The sequence below is a fragment of the Neopelma chrysocephalum genome, unplaced genomic scaffold, assembly GCF_003984885.1.
Source record: "Neopelma chrysocephalum unplaced genomic scaffold, ASM398488v2 Primary Assembly neopelma1_82, whole genome shotgun sequence".
In the NCBI taxonomy this organism is placed as follows: Eukaryota; Metazoa; Chordata; class Aves; order Passeriformes; family Pipridae; genus Neopelma; species Neopelma chrysocephalum.
Window position 1 is genome coordinate 4,069,238 of NW_020897744.1, and position 22,031 is coordinate 4,091,268.

At 42.2% G+C, this 22,031-nt stretch overlaps 1 protein-coding gene across 7 annotated transcripts in view; it reads right to left on the bottom strand.

Annotated features, from left to right (window-relative positions):
- The window catches only part of CUX1 (cut like homeobox 1), a 271,238-nt gene that overhangs the window by 95,599 nt on the left and 153,608 nt on the right, over window positions 1-22,031 (bottom strand). For all 7 annotated transcript variants that reach the window (XM_027690778.1, XM_027690775.1, XM_027690776.1 and 4 more), the window contains exon 9: window positions 3,612-3,660. In XM_027690778.1, coding sequence (XP_027546579.1) covers window positions 3,612-3,660 — 49 coding nt within the window. The remainder of the gene's footprint in view (window positions 1-3,611; window positions 3,661-22,031) is intronic.

A 22,031-nucleotide genomic window follows, 5' to 3' on the forward strand; every position in this document is an offset into this window, starting at 1 on the left:
ACACCCTCATTCCTGCAGAACTGGAGAGGGAAATGGCCCTCCCCATCTCTCAGGAGCCACAGAGGTGTCCTCACATACACGGGAAGTTCTGAAGTGCCAACTCTGGATTTTAAAAGGGCAGTAATAGAGAAAGGGATTTTCAAGAAATATCAGCTCTTTAAAAATTTACAGCAATTTTTTTTCTTTTTCACATTTTCAGTGGAAACATGTAAATTTCTGCTCCAAATCCCAGTCTTTCGGGTCAGTGTTAATTCCAGAGGAGCAAAACATCACATCCAAATCAGCAAGGCAGTCTATGCACAAAGCAGGAGTCGTGCTGAGCACTACTCTTTAAAGGTAGCCTTAATAATGGGGAATGAGCACTTACTGAAATGGTAAAAGGAAATGTTAATTTAACTATTAAATACATAATTAGGTTAAGTACTTGTTTCTGCAATTGTAACACTTCAGCCTGATGCAAACTCACTTTCTGGCCTGTGCAATAGATTTAATTTCTTCTATTTTTTTTTCAACTCTAAAGAGGTAAAACACAGGAATTGCTGCTACAAAGATTACTTAGATATAATTTACCAAAGTGTTTTATAAAGATAAAGCATCACACAAGGTAAAGACTATGAGGATGTTTCAGCAAATGAGCTGAGCTACTGCAGCAGCTCCTGCTCCTCTACCAGTGAACCTTCCCTTCCCTTCTCCATCTCCTCCGAGGCCACACACTCCCCTTATGTCCCTCATGGGGTCCCCAACACAAGGAAGACATGGACTTGTTGGAGAGAGTCCAGAGGGGGACATGAAGATGCTCCAAGGGCTGGAGTCCCTCTACTCTGGAGCCAGGCTGGGAGAGCTGGGGGTGTTCAGCTGGAGAAGAGAAGGCTCCAGGGAGACCTGAGAGCCCCTTCCAGTGCCTAAAGGGGCTCCAAAGAGAGCTGGAGAGGGACTTTGGACAAGGACATGGAGGGACAGGACAAGGGGAATGGCTTCCCACTGCCAGAGGGCAGGGTTAGATGGGATATTGGGAAGAAATTCTTTCCGGTGAGGGTGGTGAGGCCCTGGCACAGGTTGCCCAGAGGAGCTGTCGCTGCCCCATCCCTGGAAGTGTTCAAGGCCAGCTTGGACAGGGCTTGGAGCAACCCGGGCTAGTGGAAGGTGTCCCTGCCCATGGGAGGGGATTGAATAAGATGGGCTTCAAAGGCCCTTCCAACCCAAACCATTCCATGATTCTGATTTTGGCACTGCGGCCTCTCCCATGGTTTGTTGAGCTGCCTACATTTGTTAAACCCACAGAAAACAAACTTGGCCCCTTCATCCCAAATCTGCACTTACTGAGCTCACCGGACTCAGTGAAAGGTCCCCCAGTTGCAAGAGCTGCTTTTTGGGAGGGGATGGGACTGCAGAAGCTGGAGGGGGAGGCAGAGGAGGAGCAGATGGGGAAAGGGAAGACAGAATCCTCTCTTTTGGCTTTACAACAGCTCAGATGAACTGCATACTGATGTTAATGTACAGATCCAGCTTTTGCTGAATTACAACCAAAGAAAGGGTTATGTACATAAGCAGTTATAAATTTTACCTAATTACAACAAAACCACCACAATAAAGTAAAAAAAAACCAAACCACATTGCAGCTTTGTTCCAGTTAGACAGAAAAATAGCATTTCTGTATAAACATACACAATCGATTTTAGTGGGGCAGTGGGGAAATCAGAAATACCTATTCTTTAACTACAACCCCCTTTCTACTCTGAGGAAAAAAAACCCAAACCCTACTTGGTAAGTCATTGCTACATTGGCAAAATGTAGTGCTTTTGCAAAAATCACAAAATAATTCTACCAAAACATCTTTAACACCTACATCATTTCTAAAAAGTCTACATATTTCCAAATAATTACTAGCACTTTAATAAATATTTAATGCAGCCTACAAAAGTTCTTTGACAGAACTAAAAACCCACTGTGCAAACACCAGTTTGCTTTTACTGACTAAATAATCAACCCAACAACCTACAAATCTGCTTAGAGCTTCATTAAGGCATTAAGGGGTTGGAGTGTGTCCAGAGAAGGGAATGGAGCTAGGGAAAGGTTTGGAGCAGCAGGAGCAGCTGAGGGAGCTGGAGGAGGCTCAGTCTGGAAGAAAAGAGGCTCAGGGGGAACCTTTTCACTCTGTACAACTCCCTGACAGAAGGGTGTAGGTGGGAGTTGGTCTCTTCTCCCAGGTGACAAGAGGAAACAGCCTCAAGTTGCTTCAGGAGATGTTTAGATTGGATATTAGGGAAAATCTCTTCACTAAAAGGGTTGTCAAGCCCTGGAACAGGTTGCTCAGGGCAGTTGTGGAGTCCTCATCACTGGAAGGATTTAAAAGATGTAGCACTTGGGGACATGGTTTAGTGGTGGCCTTGGCAGTGCCGGGTTAATGGTTGAACTGGATGATCACAGAGGGCTCTTCCAGTGGAAATGATTCTGTGATTTGTATTTGTCCAGTTTACCAAGAACTAATGTAAAGGCCAAGACACTTGCAAGACTTGACAGCTGCACCAGGGGAGGGTGGGGGCTGAAAGCTGATCTGGCAAAAGGAAAAAGGCAAAACCAAACAGCAGCTGGAGGAGGGGGTTCATTTTCAACAGCAGCAGTGGCCTGGTCTGGCTCACACAACCACTGCTGACAGCACAGGGCACCCAGCAGGACCACACGGAGGGGAAGGAGCTGCCACAATTCCTCCTGGAAGTGAGCTGCTCTTAGGTAAGGTTCAGCAGGATTATAAATCCATAACCTGAGAGATCTAAGACTGTAATCTCTGATCTTACCTGACAGAGGGTTTAATGAATGTCACTGATAAGCAAATGCCTGCTTGAGGTTTCCCTCTGTGAAACCACCACCCGTTGCGTGTGTCACCTGTGAATCCTGCCTGTCCAGGAACATCTCCTTCATCACCTCAAACAGCCACTCAAAGCATAGACTGCACCAGAAGGGCACTTGGCTTGGGTGTTGGGTTTGGATTTTTAAAAAACTTATTATCTTAAGAAGTACCCTATGATTGTGCCACTTTGTCAGGAGTGTGTGCCCTGCAAGGGATCGTGGGAGGGACATTTATGCCAAATTAGCATCTGCAAATTCGCATCTGCAGGAACAAATGACTTAATTCCTTCCTTGTCCTACATGGTACAGTCTGATCCAACCCTTGCTAAAAATGAATGCACCAATAAAACATATCAGAAAAGGAAGGGAAAAGAAAACTCTGGAGAAGTCCATAAAAGCTGCAGCCCTGCCACAGCCACAGGGCAGAGGCTCTTTAATTTGGGTAAACCAGTCACTTGAATGTCTGAGTAGGGACCAGCATGATGGATTTAGAAACATAAAGCCAAGAATAACTACAGTGGGAAATGTAAGTTTAAATTATTAGAAGGTAAATATATGGGAAGCACTACTCTACTGTGCACACAATCCTTGCAGAGCATCCCTAAAGAGCTGTATTTTGCTCTAAATTTGCATATTTTCTTACTCTACATAGTTATGACTGCTAAGTGCATATAAAAGAACTGTCATGAAATCCAAAAGAGAATTAAAAGAGAAAAATCAAAGTCACACTCAGAATTTTATGGAGGGCTCATTTAAAATCCTACCTGATTTGCTCTTTCAAGGTCTGTCATGATCATCTCGATTTCATCAGCCCTGGGAGAACAAGAGAGCAGAAGTTCTGTTATCACATGGAGAACACCTGCTATACAAGTTTATACACGGTAACAATTGCAACATTCACACAAACAATAACAATTTTCAATATTTATTTATCAAAGGACCCAGTAGGACTGATCAGCTCATCCTTTGACTGGTAGAATCCTCTTGGGTTTCAGCTCAGTGGACTGGTTTGCAAGTCTCCAATTCCTTTGCCTGTTCCCTTTTTGCAATGAGATAGGCATATTAATATCTGAGCATATTAATTTGATCTTTGAAGGTCTTACTCCCCAAAATTCTGCACAAGAGCAGTGGCATCTTTCCAACACATAAAGGTGTTTCACAAGTGATAAATATGGAAAATCAAAGTCTGCAGTTCTTTGGTCAACTACCCATATACACATACACAAAAGTAGCCTGTTACTCTTCTGTTTCAGTGTGCCTGGAAGTTTGGTTCTAAATTTGGCTAAAAAAAAAGTATCAGGAGGTCAAAGAGACCAAGAAATTTAATTTTACATTATGCGGAAAAGAGGTTTTTTGACACAGATTTATCAAACTCTAAATTTAGACTCTTAATGCACTTTGCAAAGCTGAATAAGAAAGTCAAAGGGTTGAAAACTATACAAACAGTCAAGGAAAAATAGTGTTAGGTGGCAGCTCCCAGACCTGATCCCTTAAACATCAGCATTTCTAATACTTCACTCACACAAATGGAGCCAACCCTTAAGCAATCTTTTCTTATCTTCATGCTGAATCATGGGCAAATATTTCCCACTCAGGCTCTCACCTGGGAAAGGTACCAGGAACAGGGCTGACAGACCTCAAGAATGTTCTGTATCAATATAATAAGACATATTATTCTCCCCAGACATTTTGCCTGTCTTGTATCCCTGGACCATATGGAAGCAATAAACACTGTCCTCATCTCCTCTGAACAGCAGCTTTACCAGCGAGTCCTTTTGCAATCTGCCAACACCATAATGTCTGGTTTTTGTTTTTAATCTGTAGCAGATCATTATCAGTAAAAGCTGTGAAATGCTGGAATTCCCTTCCTCTGCCCATGCAGAAAAGTCAGGGTTCATTTTTGTGCTGATTCCCACAGAAGATCCATTTCCCTATGCAGGTGTTTGTTAGGAAAGATCATTAATTGAAGTATGTCAGGGTTCTGGCACTGGATCATTACACTGAATATTGACTTACTCTTCAACAGTATTTTAGATTTCTGTGTGTACACTCAGGGAAATGCAGTAAAAGATCATAATAAGTAAATGTGCATGTATATAAATTAATGGAAAATTATTTTTAATTACAGCCTTTAATGCTGTCGGGGCAACATGAACTGCCTTCTGAAAAAATCTTCTGGACAATAATGGAAAACAGATTAACATGTGTTTTCTTGGGCAGGAGAAGCTAATGTGCTCTTACAATGGGAAAAAATCCTGCACAGGATGTTTTGAATTAATAATAAATAATGGCCATTACTTACTGAACTGAACAACCAGTGTTTGGGCAAAGAAGGATTGAAGGGAGCAGTCCAGGGACCAACCTGGACAAATTCATGTCAGCCTGCAATAACACCTTCCATCTCTTTGGCCTCTGTAGTTGTAAAACATCTTTTGTTTTAGACTCTAGGCCCAAAATACTTATTAATGGACCCATAAAAATTACAGTATTTCCCATGGAACACACATCCCTAAGACCATGACCCCCATTCCTCTGTATATCTGTAACAGATAAGAGGGAAGAGAGCATCCTAATGCACCAAAAAGATGCTTCCCAGCATTTCCCAAATATTTTTAGCCAGGATAGTTTAGGGATCCTCTTTATACAAGCTTATGCATTCAGGCTGAATTTATGTGTGAATGCCTCAGGTTATATGGAGCCAGTAAATGATGTCTGGATTATGTCACATGCCTCCCAGATCAGAGCTGGGAATGTCCCACCCCGGCACACCGGCCACAGCTCCAGCCAATCCTGTTTCTGCTCCCTTCTCTGTAGGGTTTGAAGAATAAAATCCCTGCCCTTCCTCTCAAACAGGGGGTGCCAGGTATCAGCCAAAGGTCTGGAACACTGAAGAATCTGAGGAGAGTGAAAGACTCAGAAGCACAGAGCCTCGTATGGGGAGAGGAAGAGCTTTGGGATCAGAAGGGTGGGGTTTCACTCCAGGCAAGGAAACACTTCTTCTTTCAGCAGAAAAGAAGGTGACTGATGGAGAAAAGATGAGCATGAAGGGGTATAATGTGAGAGGGCTGAGACCCATCCAAGGACCCTCAGCTAGTGAATAGGAGCCAAGGGTAGGAAAACTGATGGAGACAGTGGAGCGAGGGAAGGAACAAAGGGATGCCCGAGGCCAGTGGACCAAGGGGAGATGAGACCAAGAGCAGTAAAGCAGAGGAGCACCCCAAGCCAGTAGAAAGGTGGGAGGCTGTCAGTAAAACAGGCTGAAACACAAGATGGTGCCTGAAAAATAAGGTGGAAGGACTCAGGACAACCCCGCACTTCAAATGGACAGAAGTGTTAATACTGGTATTTGTGAGCTGTTCCGGCCGGGGTCAGGATTTAAGAGCTCTATTACAGCACTGGGATCCGCAGCCAATTACAAAAAAAAGCAACTGAGGATATAGAACACCATAAAAATGACATTTGTGCCCTTCAGCACACACAGATAATTCTGACTGAATCTAGTAGAAGTGTCAAACTGTAGCCAAGGGCAAAATTGTCCCTTTGTCCTTGTATCCAGACACACCAGCTGACTGATCCTGAACTCCCCTCTCCCTCCTACATTTTTTTCTCCCGAGCTTTTCAGCACTCCTAATAAAAGGATGTAACATCTCCAAAAAATTCGAGCAAAACACCTCCAGCCTCGCAGTCTGTACACCAATGGAGGGTAATGCTGCAACTATAAGCGTTATCTTTAAGTAAAGTAATGAATTAAATTACTCTGTATTCTTTCCCAGCACAAGTGTCAACAGCATTCAGGAGAATCTTCAAAAGGAATTCAGGCTTTTCATTTTAAAAGCTCAACTACCACATCAGTAGCTGGCACTCAGCAGCCTAAAATCACGTATTTGAGAAAGTCTCTAATAGCTGCATTCACTGTTTGCTCAGCACAAGTATTTATTATAAAATAAATTACAGTTCTCACACCTTTTATGCACTCACAGAAACAACCTGCATTGATTTATTGTTTACAAAGCACCGTGTTGAATTCAGACCTGTCAGGTACGAGGCAGCTCCGCTTTGCTCACTGAATTAGTCCCACACAGGTCATTTTTGATGTATTCACCATCCACCACATTTGCTCATTTTCAGCCCTTCCTATTTTAATATTTCTCTTTATCTCAATGGAACTACTTGCCAGGCAAAGCACCATCCAGCTCCAGGCTGATGACATCTTGTCCTGTAGGTCTGCACTGAAAAGCTGGTGGGTAACTTGAAGGGAACAAAGGCCAAATTCATGGAATCATAGAATCACAACACAGTTTGGGTTGGAAGGGAACTTAAAGCCCATCTTGTTCCACCCCCTGCCATGGGCAGGGACACCTTCCACTGGCCCAGGTTGCTCCAAGCCCTCTCCAAGCTGGCCTTGAACACTTCCAGGGATGGGGCAGCCACAGCTTCTCTGGGCAACCTGTGCCAGGGCCTCCCCACCCTCACAGGGAAGAATTTCTTCCCAATATTCCATCTAAATCTCTTCTGTTTTACTTTAAAATGCTTCAGCAAATCCATAGTTATACTGCCCCTAAATTTCTGCCCAGAATCATCCCATGTGAACTAAACTCAGTTATAGGAACCAGAGATCTGATGATTTTACTTTGAACTTTCTTTGTTCCTGAAGCAACACACATCTTGGTCTCTTGTGAGTGCCTTGGTTCCCCTTCACTCCAAGAGCTGAAGGCAAGGAGTAACCTCCCAAAGTTCTGTCTTTCTTCAAGCAGATACAGAGAATGAGGGTAATTAGTAACAAGAGGACCTTTTGTTAAAATACACTAATATTTTTGGTGGTTTGCATCAGATTTCTACATTGCAACCTAACATTAATCAGGGTTTGGTCAAGGGTGATACTTTCTTAACACTAAAACAGATCAAGAGAGAAAGAGTGGGGAAGAGCTGTCTTCAGGAACAAATATTATCTACCCTGTGTTTTTGCATTTCACAGATAATATAATCATTCACTTGATCTAGTTTCTTACAGTCTCTGTGCAGAGGAAGGGTAATCATGTAAGCAAGAGAGTTCTTCAGGGTGTATTACAGCTTGTCCTAAGTTTCCACGTTTTCAGACTAAGGAATTCAGGAAATCAAATTTTAAGCTCAAGCATTTGGAGCTAAAGAATCAGCAGCACCAAGTAAAAAGAATCTGAACTGTTAAAGCAGCATGACCATGAAATATTCCATTATTTCTTCTCTTGGTACTGTGTTTGAAGTGAGAAACAAAATGCATTAAAAGCTATAGATTTTACAAGACATAAGCTTTTACCAGTCATGAAACAGCCCTCAAAGCTAACATGCCACCTATAAACAACAACTTAAGGAGTTGGAAAAAAAACCAAAACCACCCCACTTTTCAATTCAATTGCTTATGGGAAATAAAAAGTGCAGAAAGGCTCAATTTTCATTTCGAGATCAAGATAACGGATTAGGCTTGAACAGCATAACAAGCAAGCAAATTCAAGGGTGGGTAACGTGGAAGAAGCTCAGTTCTTCTTCTAAATAAAATTAAATTGGATGAAACCCCTGAACACCATGAAGTTATTCACTAGCAAGCAAGAAGAATCTGGACTTTATGATTAAAATCCAGTTGATCCAACTCCTTCATTTAGCTTAAAGAGGCAGAAACAATTCCTTTTTTATTAACATGACAAGTGAATGGCTTGCCAAATCTTGTGGCTACAGCCCCCTAAAGATTCAAACTTACTCAACCTTGAAGGAAACTGCTGTTGGATTCTTTATACATGGAAGAACTGAAAAATACAGATGACACTTTGGAAATTGCAGTCAGTGGCGTGGCCAAGAAACTTCTCTACCAGGGCAGATTAATACTTTGGTTTGGCAAAAAACAAACAGCATTTTTTCCCACACATTTGTTTTCTTTAAAAACATGTAAAAGTTTACTAGTCAGAGCAAACTGGACTATGGAGCCAGTGGGGCTTGTTAAAACGTTCTAATTACCCAAGCATTTAGGCAGGCAATTTCAAACTAAAAGCAGACATTATCAACTAATGTGCATTTATGTTTAATTAAGGGAAAAAAGAAAAACCCTCCTTGTAACGTATATCTGTGATCGTCACTGAGCAGATTTTGGCCAAATTAGGTAAACAGCTCAGCCTCTTAAAATTACAGGCAGTATAACCCAGCACTTGGCTGGCACAAAATGTGAAGAGTTATTTGGGGCATTTGGGAAGGGAAGAAAAGAAGGAGAAGGGCCAAAGCACTAAAAAGAAGAAAAAAAAAAGAGGGGGGAAAGAAGAAGTGCACTGAATTTTTTTTTTCAGGTTTCAATAAAATTTTTATCAGGGAAGGTTCCTGGGTCTGGGAAGTAATTCTGGATCACTACACAATGGCAGAATTGCCTGCAGCCCAATGATCACGGCATTCACTCAGGGCACAAGAGCATCCCAGCATCTAAATGTTCAATTCTATTTTTTCTTTAAGCAAAACAGGATGACAAATTTCCTGCCCAAATTTAAATCTCTTCCTCAGCTCTTCTGGTAGATGCCCTCACCTAATCTGCACCTCAGTGACCACGTCAAGGTGCCTGTAATTTGTTGCCTAATTTCTAGGAAAGAAAGAACCACCAAACATTTTCTTTGAAGCTCTTAGAAAGTTTCTGGTAGAAAGTAATATTAAAAAACCCACTAATTTTATTTTTCTTGCACTTTATGAGTATTACTGGACACACAGTTTAGGCATTTTTAGAATTTATAATGATTCTAATCCAACAAACATCCATAGAGGATAAATTCCCCTTTATTGCTAATACAAGATCGAAATGTAATAGGCAGAAGGGTTGTACAAAGAACAAAAAAAAGTGATTTCAGCATAACCAGCATAGCATGTCAAAGGGGAAGATCTCACACACTTTTTACTACTAAGTTCTCAAATCTACTTTTCAAATTGCAAGAGCTATAGGTTAATATTTTCTTTCAGAGCAGCCCTCTAAGGATCTTCAGATCAGATAATCCTTTTTCCAATGTCATATAAATCCCGGCCCCTCGTAAAAGAATTTCTCTGTTCAGGGATTCATAAATCCACCAAGTTTAGTAATGAATTGGGTGTTTCCTTTCCTAGGAACTCAATTGAAGAAAAAATCCTCTCTCTGCTAAGCAGTGAAACACTGAAGGCTTTAAATTGAGAGATCAAAGAAAGGCTGGGTTCAGGTGCTCCGGTGATTACACCACACGTCACGTGGATTAATCTGGGGAACGGGGAAATGTCCACTTTACATTGCCCAGGTCCCTCTTTGCAGATATCCTCCACTAAATCAAGTCCCTCCCCTAGAAAAAAGGAGAGGGACTCAACGTTTTTTCCATCTTTTTTTTTTGCTTTTATTATAATTAATTCCAGTTTCCCTTCACTGCCACCCTTGCACCCACGTGCCGCACACACATTCAGGCTGAAAAAATAAACCTCGTGTAAAGATTTCTCATTAAGCACACCAGGATCAAGCAGCCACGCCAGCTGCAGGTATGATCTTCAAACAAACGAGGTCCTGGGCGCTTGAAAGATGTCAAGTGATCATCAAATATTGAAAAAGGTTAAAGAAACTGCTTGTAAAGCCCGGGACGCTTGGACAATACAAGACGAGAATCATCTCGCTCGTTAAGAGGGAAAAGACCCTACAGAATAAAACATTTTTCAGTCTGTAGGAAAGCTGCTTTCCAAGAAAACCTGCACTGCACTTTGTTTTCTCTTTCATGGCTGAAGTCAGGATTTCAAGGATTAAAAAAAAAAACCAACAAAACCCATGTTTGCAATTATGAAGTTTTAAAGACAACAGAAATCAGCTTTGTTCCAGTGATACACGAGGGAGCAGTTCCTAAAGATCAGCAATGTTTTCTTAATCATTTCTGGAGAGAAATTGATATGAGTGACACTAATTGATATGCTCAATAAAACACAAAGAGAAATAGTAAGAATTATATATAACTGATAACAACACAGCACCCAAGAGCTGTAACACCCATAGTGTCACACACACACATCACCTTGGCACACATGGCAAACCAAAGAACACTTAATGGAAGCAACTGGAATCAAGAAAAGGCCTATTGGTTGAATTAAAAAGTAGCCTAATACATAAATAGATGGTCCATATTTTTTATTTTCTTACATGTTGCACCACAGCCAGTATGAATCTTGGCTCCCCAGGCTGTTCAACCCTCCATTTAAACAGCTCTTACTCAGCTTTCACTGAGATTTTCTCTCCTCAAGAACAGATCTCTCGTGAACATTCCTCTTTCACAGTGTGTTTTTGCTTTACCCTGCAAAGCCTTATGAGTAGTGCTAAAATCAGTAATTAAGAGTGTCCAGATTTGGATTATTTTGGGTTTCCTTCCAACTCAGACCACTGGAGACAATCCTGTGGGCCAAAGGGGAGTTCAAAGAAGGTGCTGAAACACGAGATATTTTTTGCAGAACTAAAACTTGCAGAAACCACCTTATTTAGACAGACCTAAAAATCCATTTCCACCAACTTCTGAGAGAGCTGGTGAGAAATTTGAAAGCTCACAAGCAGTGGGCTCCAGTACGGCAGGTTCTCCTGCAGGTCCCAGCACTGGCAGGCAGAGAGGAATCCCTGCAGTTCCTTTTGCTGAAATCCTTCTCACCTGCCTTTACAGGCTACGGAGAAAAGCAGAAAAGACTCTCTGATGTTTATTTTTTGATGTATTTATGTCAGAATCCCACCCACACGAATGTCCTGAGATTGAGGTTCTGCACCAGCACCAGTACAAACCCAGCAGATTTTCAGGATTGAGTCCTCAGGGTGGGGAATAAAACCTCCAGGTTCAGGTTTAAAGCGCTCAGAGGAGACTATTTAGACAAACATTCCCAGCTGCCTTCCCAGCACTGCCCTGGGAAGCAGGAGTCACTGCCTGATCCGACACCACGGCTCTGAGCATTTTCTAACAATGTAAGATGACACAGATGCAGCAAATTCCCAATTTCCTAGTGCCTCCTGGTACAAATTGAAAGAGCTCGCTGCAATTCCCCTCTCCTGACTTCAGCTGATTCAATAACACACCAGAATTTAAACACAGGCACCCTTCCCTCTGCCTCCCTTGCACACAAAGCATATCAAACCCATGGAATTACTCCTGACTTGGCCTTGAGCAGCCAACACGATGTCAATTTTACATGTTTTATAAAGCAACAGCATGTAGAAAGCAACTCAAATGCAGGTCATATCAAGCATGTGACCCACAGAGCAATCAAAGACTGCCTGAAACTGTCATTCAAGGTTCAATCAGCTTCTTGCAGGAAAAATGAAACATCTGTGGCCCAGAGAATTAAGTTATGTATTGCATAATTCATCTGGTGTCTGCCACAGCAGCCATTTTAATGCTCTAGTGATAAACATGTTTGATTATTTTTGTTTTGTTTCCTGTCGCCTCCATGGTATTTCTATTTATCCTCCCATACCACAACGCAGAATGGAGATAACAAATATACAAACCAGTGTTAGAGTCGGCTGATAAGACATGGGAAATCAGCAGCCTTATTAATCACATCAAGGCAGCAGCATTATTAAACCTTACACTCCCTGTAACTGTCCTCATTTGGGGTCTTTTGGGTACACTCTACACTTAGATTTGCTGATGAAATCATTGTTTCCCAAGGATCCAAACATTTGGATTGAGCTTTAGAGGATTTTCTATTAGGAAACCCGCTCTCCTTGCACACAAAGCAAGTTCCCTGCTGGTTCCCAGGTTTTCCATCCCCTCAGTTCTTTCTGATCCCAATATAAGTGGGAGGAACGTGCATCCTACACCAGACACTGGACCCCTTTCCATTAATTTATTCCAGTAGTGGGTTTGTGGTCCACACTGGCAGAAACCCTAATCTAAAGCATCCTTTGCAAGTCATTTTGGAAAGTGATTGTTTTATTAACAGTGGATTACTTTTCTCCACAACTTGTGAACCCCAACACTTTCTCACCTGCCCTGCACTTCACTGACTTCCAGAACTCAACCCCTGAAGAGCAGGTGGGAAGTTTGAGGCTGTGGGTCCTTACCCTGCTCTCTGGGTGTTTATTCCTGTTGCCAGGAGTTGAGCATTTCTGCAGTCTGCTCAGAGCTTCAGATGTCAGTTAATTTGCTACACAATTAAACAGAGCAGCCATCATTTGTGTGAAATTTAATAGACTTGCCCAATACCAATTTACTCCAAGCAGAAGCTCTGAACTGGTTGATGGAGGAAAACAAGCAGCAGCCTCTGAAGTGGTGGAGTCAGGTGTGTTCTTAACTGGGGGGTTTTTTGGAATTTACAGGATTCCCACAGTGAGCAAACCCTCACTGTGATCAGCAAGTCAGCACTACTGTAAACCCAGATTTGGTAGGAGCAGTTTTACCTGACACCCTGTGGCTGCTTCCTGTGATGGTCCACATGGAGGCGAGTCAGTGGATAAAATACACATCCTCCCTAAGCCCCAACCCAAACAAAGCCCTGCTTCCTATCGATTGTTCCTATAAAGTTGTTTAGACAGCACCCACTGTGACAGTATCAGCTGTCCCATCCATGCCTTCAGCTGCCCCCCATTGCTGCTTCCTCCTGATCCCTCCCTGATCCCTTAAATGTCACCTCTTCACCTCCCACCCACAAATTGTAGGAAATACACGTTATTGATGCTTTCCAGCAGCACAGGCATGGTTGATCACCCTGCAAGTGCAGAGGAACTGCTGCTCCCTCAACCTGCCGCCCTCAAACGGGCTATTTGTCTGTCTTCCATTCCCAATCCCTACAAGCTTCACCAGAGCTCCCTGTGCCGTGGATTTTTAAGGCTGTTAATTACTGCCCAAGTCAACCATCAGCTTCCAAGTTAATTTAGGAGGGGGAACTGATGAACTGCAAACGGGTGGCCAAGCAGGCTGGCAGTAAAACACACCACAGGCTCGTGGAAGCTCCATTTCCTTTGGAAAAAGGGATAAAGGCTGTGGTCATGCAGGGTTGGGGATGCACAAACAGGCTGCTCTGCTCCTGCAGCACAGGAGCAGAACTCGCCAGTTTTTCTCTTACTTGAAAAAAAGAAGTATAACAAAGTATAAAATAAAAGCTTCCTTAAAGACCAACTCTTACTAACACTGCTGTCCTACAACTCACATAAGCTCTTTCAGAATAGTTTCTCCAAATAAAAAAAATATTAAATAAATATGAAAATAAACAACAACAATAATAATAGGTAGGTAGATAGATAGATGGGCAGACAGACAGATAGATAGATAGATAGACAGACAGAGAGTTTTATACTTTGGAGACAGAGCACCTGCAACAATTTACTTTTTTTTACTGATGGAGTTAAAATAGATAATTTAGCCAAAATTAGAAACCCTAATTGCAGGCATCTTAAGTGTCATTCTATTTTATCGGATTGGCAATACTTTAAACTGAAGAATCAGCAGGAAGAATTGTCTGTGCTTTGATTAAAGATCCTCTAAAAATACACACAAATATTTTAACTTACTTAATAATGTGACTGGAGTTTAAAAATAAGCACAAATACCTTGGCAAAGATATGAGAGGTTTTTTATATTTTTTTTTTGGTGGGTTATTTTTTTTTTTTTAGAATCACCATGTCACATCTGAAACATCACTTTGGGTTTTGAGTAGTTACAACCCAAAAATGAACAATCCTCCCTCATACTACACCAATGCCAGAATTTCTGTATGTTTGTTTTCTTTAGAGAAAAAATAACCTCAACAATTGGAGACTGTTCACAATTTTTACTGTAGCAACATTCATATTCCAGACTGATCTTTAGGAGCTTCTTTCCAGAGACACCCAGCATCTCTTCTCCTTAACCACAGAGAGGGCTGAGGGGCCCAGTATTTGGAAAATCTAGGTATCTATTAATTTTTCCCCTTACTTATTCTGTATCTTTGTCCATCACTGTAAGAACCTATAAAATGCTTTTCTCTAATTTCCCACAGTCTTCATTCAGTGCAACAGTTTGAAAACAAAGAGTGCAGTGAGAAATTCGATGTACAGGTGTCACTCCACAGGCAGAGATCAAGGGGAAATTACTGCTTCCCACCACAGCAATGACACACCACCAGCTCCTCCCTGGTGGAGAACAGTTATCCTCCAGTGACCTGAATGTTTTCAGGGAAAATATCACAGACTAAAGGAGAGAAATCCATACCTGTTCCAATTGTAGCTCAAATGCTTCAGTTCTCTAAATTATCTGTTCCCTCTACCCAGTCTGACTTGGTAACTGGCACTATGGAGTGCAAGAGAACATCCCACAGGCCCTTTGGAATGATTTATTGGCATCAAACAGGATGAATGTGTCCACCAGGCCAATAATCTCCAAGCTCCCACTTCTTACCATGCTGCTCCAAGCACATTCACCAACAGGCACCCAAATATGACAATATCCTGCTTCCCTACACTGCCAAATGCACCTGGAGCATCAGTGATGGACAACAAAGTAGGCATTGTTTTATTTGTCCTTTATCTGTGAAAGGGACATGCAAGTTGTGCAAAGGAAAAGCTAAATGTTGACTCTGCAGGAACACAGCATTCAAGTGGGACATGTATTTGGGGAAGTGTTTTAGATGCTTTTGGTTTAGCAATGAATATAGGTGATGTGACTATTCTCTGCTATCATCTAAAGTAAGTATTTCCTTCTGGCTATCCAAGAAAATCGCATTACATGGTCTCTGATACAGGTAATTGATGTCCTCCCATCCAATAAATGGAATTAAAATAGCAGATAGCATGATAGAGATGTGCTTACTCTACATTTTGAGTAGGTTTTACCTTTCCCATGAGCTATGCTGAAGATCAACAGCCAGGATGATTGCTGTCTATATAATAATGTGTCCAATTACCAACATGGTTTTTCTCTGTTCCCAATTTGTCCCAGCTTTGCTCGGAATGGAAACACCAGTTCTGTCAAATGGCAATCATGCCAGTGCTCTGCTGTTTCAGTTTATAGCTCTCAACAGCATCAATCCTGCTGACCTGAGTGACAAAGCAGCAAAAAAACAGGTGGAAAGAAACAAAGCAGGGAATGTGAGACCATAGAATAGAGAAAAACAACCCAGGAGGAGAACTGGTGTTGTCTAAACCTGCACAAGCACCAGTTCATTACCACAGAACGTGGACAGATGCCTGAGACGCAGAGCAAGCTCCTGGTCTTCAGATGAAGGAACTGCATTCTTCTCTCTCCCTTCCCTTCTCTAGGTTGGCTCTCACTCCAGTGGGGCACCCAAAAAGCAGGCTGACCCCCAGCTGCCCTCAGGAGTTGGTCAAGGAGCTGGTTAACGTTGGCTTCACTCGAGCCTCCTGTACCAGTCAGCAGGTTTACCTTTAAATCTTTGCTGAATATATAAAGCTGCTCAATTCTTTCCCAACTTAAGCCTCCAGTTGTACTGGATTATGAGGGATGCTCACTAATATGACTGACAGATTGCCTGTCTACACAGAATTGAAACTGGATATATATTAGACAGCAAAATTACTTTAAATAATCCTTCGTGGCAAAACTCAACCCCACCAGGTACTACTTCAAGCCCTTGGAGGACAAAAGCGCACAGTCTTCTAATTTAACCTTTTACAATATTACTTGCAGAAACACTTTTCAAGTTCTTTATTTCCCTTGCAACAGTTGTTTTGCCTTTAAAATACTGCTGAAGTAAAACAGCTTCAGGCTTGACTAATGTTGTAGTCTGCAGTAAGGAACTATTTGATTATTCTGTTTCAACAGTTAATATAACTGGTTTAATGTTTCTACAGAAGGGGAATTTGAACTGGAAATATTGGTTTTCTGTTGCTAATGACAATTCCTCAACACTTCTGCTATATCAAAAGCCTCTTCAGTGGATGAAAACCATCCTTCCTACATGAACAAACAGCTGTAGCAGAGAAAGGAGGTAAGACAGTGCTGACTGACCCTTTGGATCTGCCTGGTTTTTGATGCAGTGCTAATTCTGTAACCAAGTGGTCTCAGAGCCACAAACCCAGCATTTGCTTAACGAGAGTTTCAGACTGTTTAGACCTTCAGTGCCAAACACCCCTCCCTGCCATCCCCTGACCTGGGGAGGTGTAAAGGTGAGCCCAGAACCCTGTTGGGTGTCCCACCTCCACTTCACTCTGCTCCCCCATTGCAGCACCCACATTTCCCAGGTGTGACAGCCCCTGCCCAGGTCTCAAATCTCTGAATCTGTGGGTACTTTGCTGGAACATGAACTTGTACACAGGCACAGGAGCAGGGGAATTTCCCCTTCTTTTCCCCAAAGCAGACAGTTTGTGCCATCAGTTCCTGCACCGTATGTGCAAAAGTTTGAAACTTTCCAAATAAAGCTTATTTAGTCTCCTGCTGTTTTCCCTGGGCTCAGCTCCTTTTATGGCCTCAAGCAGTAAATCAGTAATCCAGGGAACCTCACTTTGCCTCTGAAGTGTTTTACAAACAGCGAGGATGGGGCCAGACTCACTGGCTGCACATGGCTCTGCCTCCTTCCCCCATTGCCTTCCCTGCACTTCCACCTTCCCAGGCCATAGGCTCAAGTGTGCAACTAGGTTTATTTGATGTTATAACAGAAATAAAAGGTGTGGGAGGGGAGCTCTGTATAGGTAGGATGCATGAATACATTGTAAAGCTCACAAACTCAACCCACAAAGTTTTTTTCTTAAATTTGTTCCAAGGAATGGACAATAATTAAGTCTTCCACAGGCCCTGGCCACGTAGGGTATTTGGTACAGCTAACCTTACCACAATCCCACTGCTATGAAGGTAGAAGGTACAAAGGAACAGGAATAAACTAGGAAAAATGTGTGTGGAAATGATAAATAAAAAATAATAACAGTTTAGTTAACACAGACAATATGTTGACTGAAGAACAGGAACAAAAATTGTTAAGAGAAAAAGGCTTATCCACCACACACTGCACAGGGAGACTGTTGAACACTGCCCTGGGTGAGAAGGGGCACGTGCCTGGCAGGTCTCACCATCCCCAGCTCCCTTCCTGGCTCTGCCACAGCATCACTGATGACACGAGGGTGACAAAAATCAATCCAACAGGCAGCAAGACAAATAAGTCATTTGTATCAAAGCTAAAATATGTTTTTGATCAATAACAGAAAATTAACTTGCACTCCTTTGCCAAGAAAATAGATTATTTAATCAGAGTACAGACAGATAGAGATGTTACATAATCAAAAAATAGCTCGCACTGCTATATTTAGTGGCCACTGTCTTTTAGGGAAGAGGGCAAAAGTACACCCATTATCAGCTACAAGCCCTCTGCTGAAATGGTTTTCTGATGAGTTAAGCTGGTCTGACATACTTAACACCAAGATATTGTATATTTAAAACTATCACAACGACCACAACTGAATGAAGGCAATGAAGAGGGGAAAGGCAAGGAAGTCACTGCTGTCCCATGGACAGATATCCACAGGGTTAAAAGGATCGAGTCCCAGCTAAAAGTTATACACCAGGGGATCTCCAAGAGTCATTTCTGACCTTCCTAACTTCCAGACTACCTGGAGTTTTCCATCAGAGGATGAAACATCAGTACAGCACATTTACAGTTTATGACTGGTTGCCTTTCACAGTTATTACTGTGATTTCTTAGCAATAACCAGTGGAATTGCAGGAATTTGCAGAACAAATAGAAAATCACTGATCTAGACCATTGGCACAGAGCTCACTTAATACCAGCACAGCCTGCCTGGCCACATGGCAAAGCTGGGAGCCTTCCTGCATCCCTGAGATCCACAGGATCTTAATTAGAAGCTCAAAGAAATGCCTGTACAGGGGTAGTCCCCCACACGTGAACAACATCACCATCAACATGATCATCTTTCCTTCCCTCCAGCTTCCCCACCAAACAATAAACACTGGGATAAAGAGTGCCATTAATACTGAAGTCAAGCAGTTTTTATGGTTTCAGATATGGAAAAATTCAAATAAGGCATAAGAAAAACTAATAGTTAAACTAAGGGCTTCCAGGCCTTTACATAAAAGTGAAAGAAAACCCTCTGTTCCTAACTGGAACATGGATGAAAAGAACATTTAGTAGAACAGCCAGTGATAAAAGTTGGTAACCACCATTTCTTTTATCGTTTTAGGTATCAAAACCAACAAGGAATTATATCAACTGATATTTGCATCAGGTTTATAGAGCAGCTCCATGTGGGTGTGCAGCTCTCCCAGGCACTGAATGCAAAGCAGTCTCAGAAGATGGTGATTAGGACCTTACCTTCAAGTGTGTTTTTCCCTGGGGTATCCATTTTAGACACTCAAGGGAAACAAAAACTTCAGGCAGACAAAAAATCCTTGGTGAGCACAGTATTTTAAAGAGATAAGAAAACAAACAGTGTAAACAGGAATCAAAGATGCTGCTCCAGTGTTAGAATACCTTAAAGATCCCTCAAATGTTGAGGAAAGCTGGAGAGGAAAGAAAGCATTATGCCCATTAAAAATAATAATAATAAAAGATAATTACAGCTGGCTCCAAATGTTAACAATTTAATAGTTGCAGGATCTAAGTACTGTAAATGACTAATGCAGGCAGCAAATGTATTTGCAGCAGCGTGCAAAACAAAGCCCTTAAAAGTAGAGAGCTCTGGGAAAAAAAAGGATAAACTGTTTTATAACATCAGCTCTGAAGCACATGGCATTAAAGAAAGGCTCTGTATTACCTTCCTTTTGTGACTGGTGACAAGAACATCTCCTTGATTTACCAAGATGATGAAAAACCAATAATGCACAATTTGGGAGCACCAGAAACCTTCATGATTACAACAACAACGTTGTATCTTTACTGCTCTTGTAAGAATGAGACGTGATGGGTGATTTTTTTTTCTATCTTGCACAAGAAGTCACAACATACTTCAAGACATTCATCCATATGCAAAGCCAAGGAAAGACTGCTGATGAATTTAAGTGACTGCAGAGTGGAATAACTACCAAAACTGCTGATTATTTACTATGGGCCACTTTGTGTGTGTATTTTTTGCCAACAATTTTATAAAATACAACTTTAACCCCAACCCCCTCGCTGTGACTACAATTGTGCTTTTAATAAACCAACAGCATTTCCCCCAAATAATTAATAAAAGAGGAGCATAGAAATCCACCCATTCACCCATGACTTGTAAACAAACACTCATTTGCTGTTTATTTTATTCCACTAAAAGAAGTTCCTGTAGACGGAACTGAGTGGCCACCAGTTACAGGTTCAAGATGCTTGAGAAACAAGGGCTTTTCTGCCTCAATCTGCACATGATGTGGCCAAGACCGGAATGCTGGAGGGTGGGAAGAGGGTGGGAGGAGGGTGGGCCCCACCGAACACACGGAACCATTTCCTTCTCCAAACATGCCCACATGGAGCCCCCATCACTTATCTCCCTGCACAAACAGCAGCACAGGTCACTCCTTCCTGCCTCTGAGCAGGCACCTCCCGCTGCCAGGGGCTAATGAGCACTGTCCTCAAGGCTCTGGGCACCCATTTATCCAGCAGGGAAAGACAGGAGAAGCCACCGGCAGCAGTTGCCTTCTGGCCCTCATTTCCTTCATGGATGATCTGCTGTTGAGCTAAAACCAGCAGCTCTGCTGCCTAAAACTTACAGGATATTTTCTACTACCAAAGCCAGAAATTGTGTTGAGTAATGGTTTCATTCAATTTGCTCACAATGTTCTCTGTTGATGAATATACCTGATTTCATGGAAATGTGATTAAATAAATCAGATAATGCTAAGCTGTACCAAGTCTCAAGAGGTTCTAGTTCAAGATGTGAAATACTTGCCCCAATAAGCATAACTTGAGCTAAACTTGTGCATTCTGAGTTTTTATGACCTTCTTAACCTCCAAAAACCTCTGGTGGCTGCCTTATTTTTGTTCTCATGGGCGTAACATCAGAATTACAGGTTTTGCATAAACTGCCACACTGATACAAAGGTATGTGAGGACTTAAGGGGAAGGGTTGGGAAATGAAGAGGAGAAATAAAGAAGATGGGAAAATTCCTGCAAAGCACCTCAACTTATTTGGAGCTCACGGCTCTTAGCACACAGAGGGACCAGGTAACACCAAAACCAGTGCTGTGGCTGAGATTTTCAATACCAGAAATCAAAAGGAACAGCTCTGAAACCCAGGCTGTTTATAATCAGTTGTCTACATGTGACGTCACAGGTCTAATCTTAAGTAGTCCAAGTGTTAGACCCTCACCTGCCGTGCAGAAGTTCACATTTACATCATTCTCTTCGAGAAAGGAACTCCAGCCAAGGAATACAGTGAGCCCACACCACATATTCCTTGCAGACTAAAATGAGCTTTCTGAAAAGACAGCAGTTGAAAGGCAGCCTGATTCAGAACAGGAACTGTGTCTGCAAGTAGCAATGCCACCTTCCTCTGTCACTCCCCACCAAACTCTCATCCTGCAACCTGCAAAATGATTCTTGAAGACAAGGTTGTCACCTCCAGCACAAAAGTGGGTTTCTAGATTTCAGGTACGAGGGAGTGAAATGCAAAGGACATGACTGCTTTTCCTGACTGTCACTCTCTATGAAATTAACTTCAGATAGACCACCAAAACCCTGACTCTTCCTACAACAGATTAGCACAGAATCCTAGAATGGGTTGGGTGGGAACAGATCTTAAGGCTCATCTTGTTCCAACCCCATGCCATGGGCAGGGACACCTTCCACTACACCAGGGTGCTCCAAGCCCTGTCCACACTGTCTTTGAACACTTCAGTCACTTTGTCTTCATGTCAGGTGAACCTTCTGACACCAGGCAGGAATTTTACCCCTTAATCAATAAGCTTCCAGTCCTTTACTCCTACAGCCCTTGGGCAGAGGGGTGAAGGATCTCCCAACTTACACATTCTGTGAGGAAACACAGTTTTAGCCCACGGATGGAGCTCTTCCCACCCAAAGAACAACTCCTGCCACCAAGGCAAGGCTGAGTTTGCATGTAACTAACAGATTAAGTCTCATCCATACCCCAAAAGGGTTTGTTTGCTTTACTGCAAACGAATTTTGCACATGAACTGGCAGACAATGCACCGGCTGAATGCTGGAACAGAGAGGCTGTTGGTATCTCCAGCAAGTTGAGGACAACACTAAACAACTCAGCTTGTAAGGAGAACATTATTTTCTCTGATATCATACACAGAAGCTGCTGTTTAATTAAAACTAAGCTG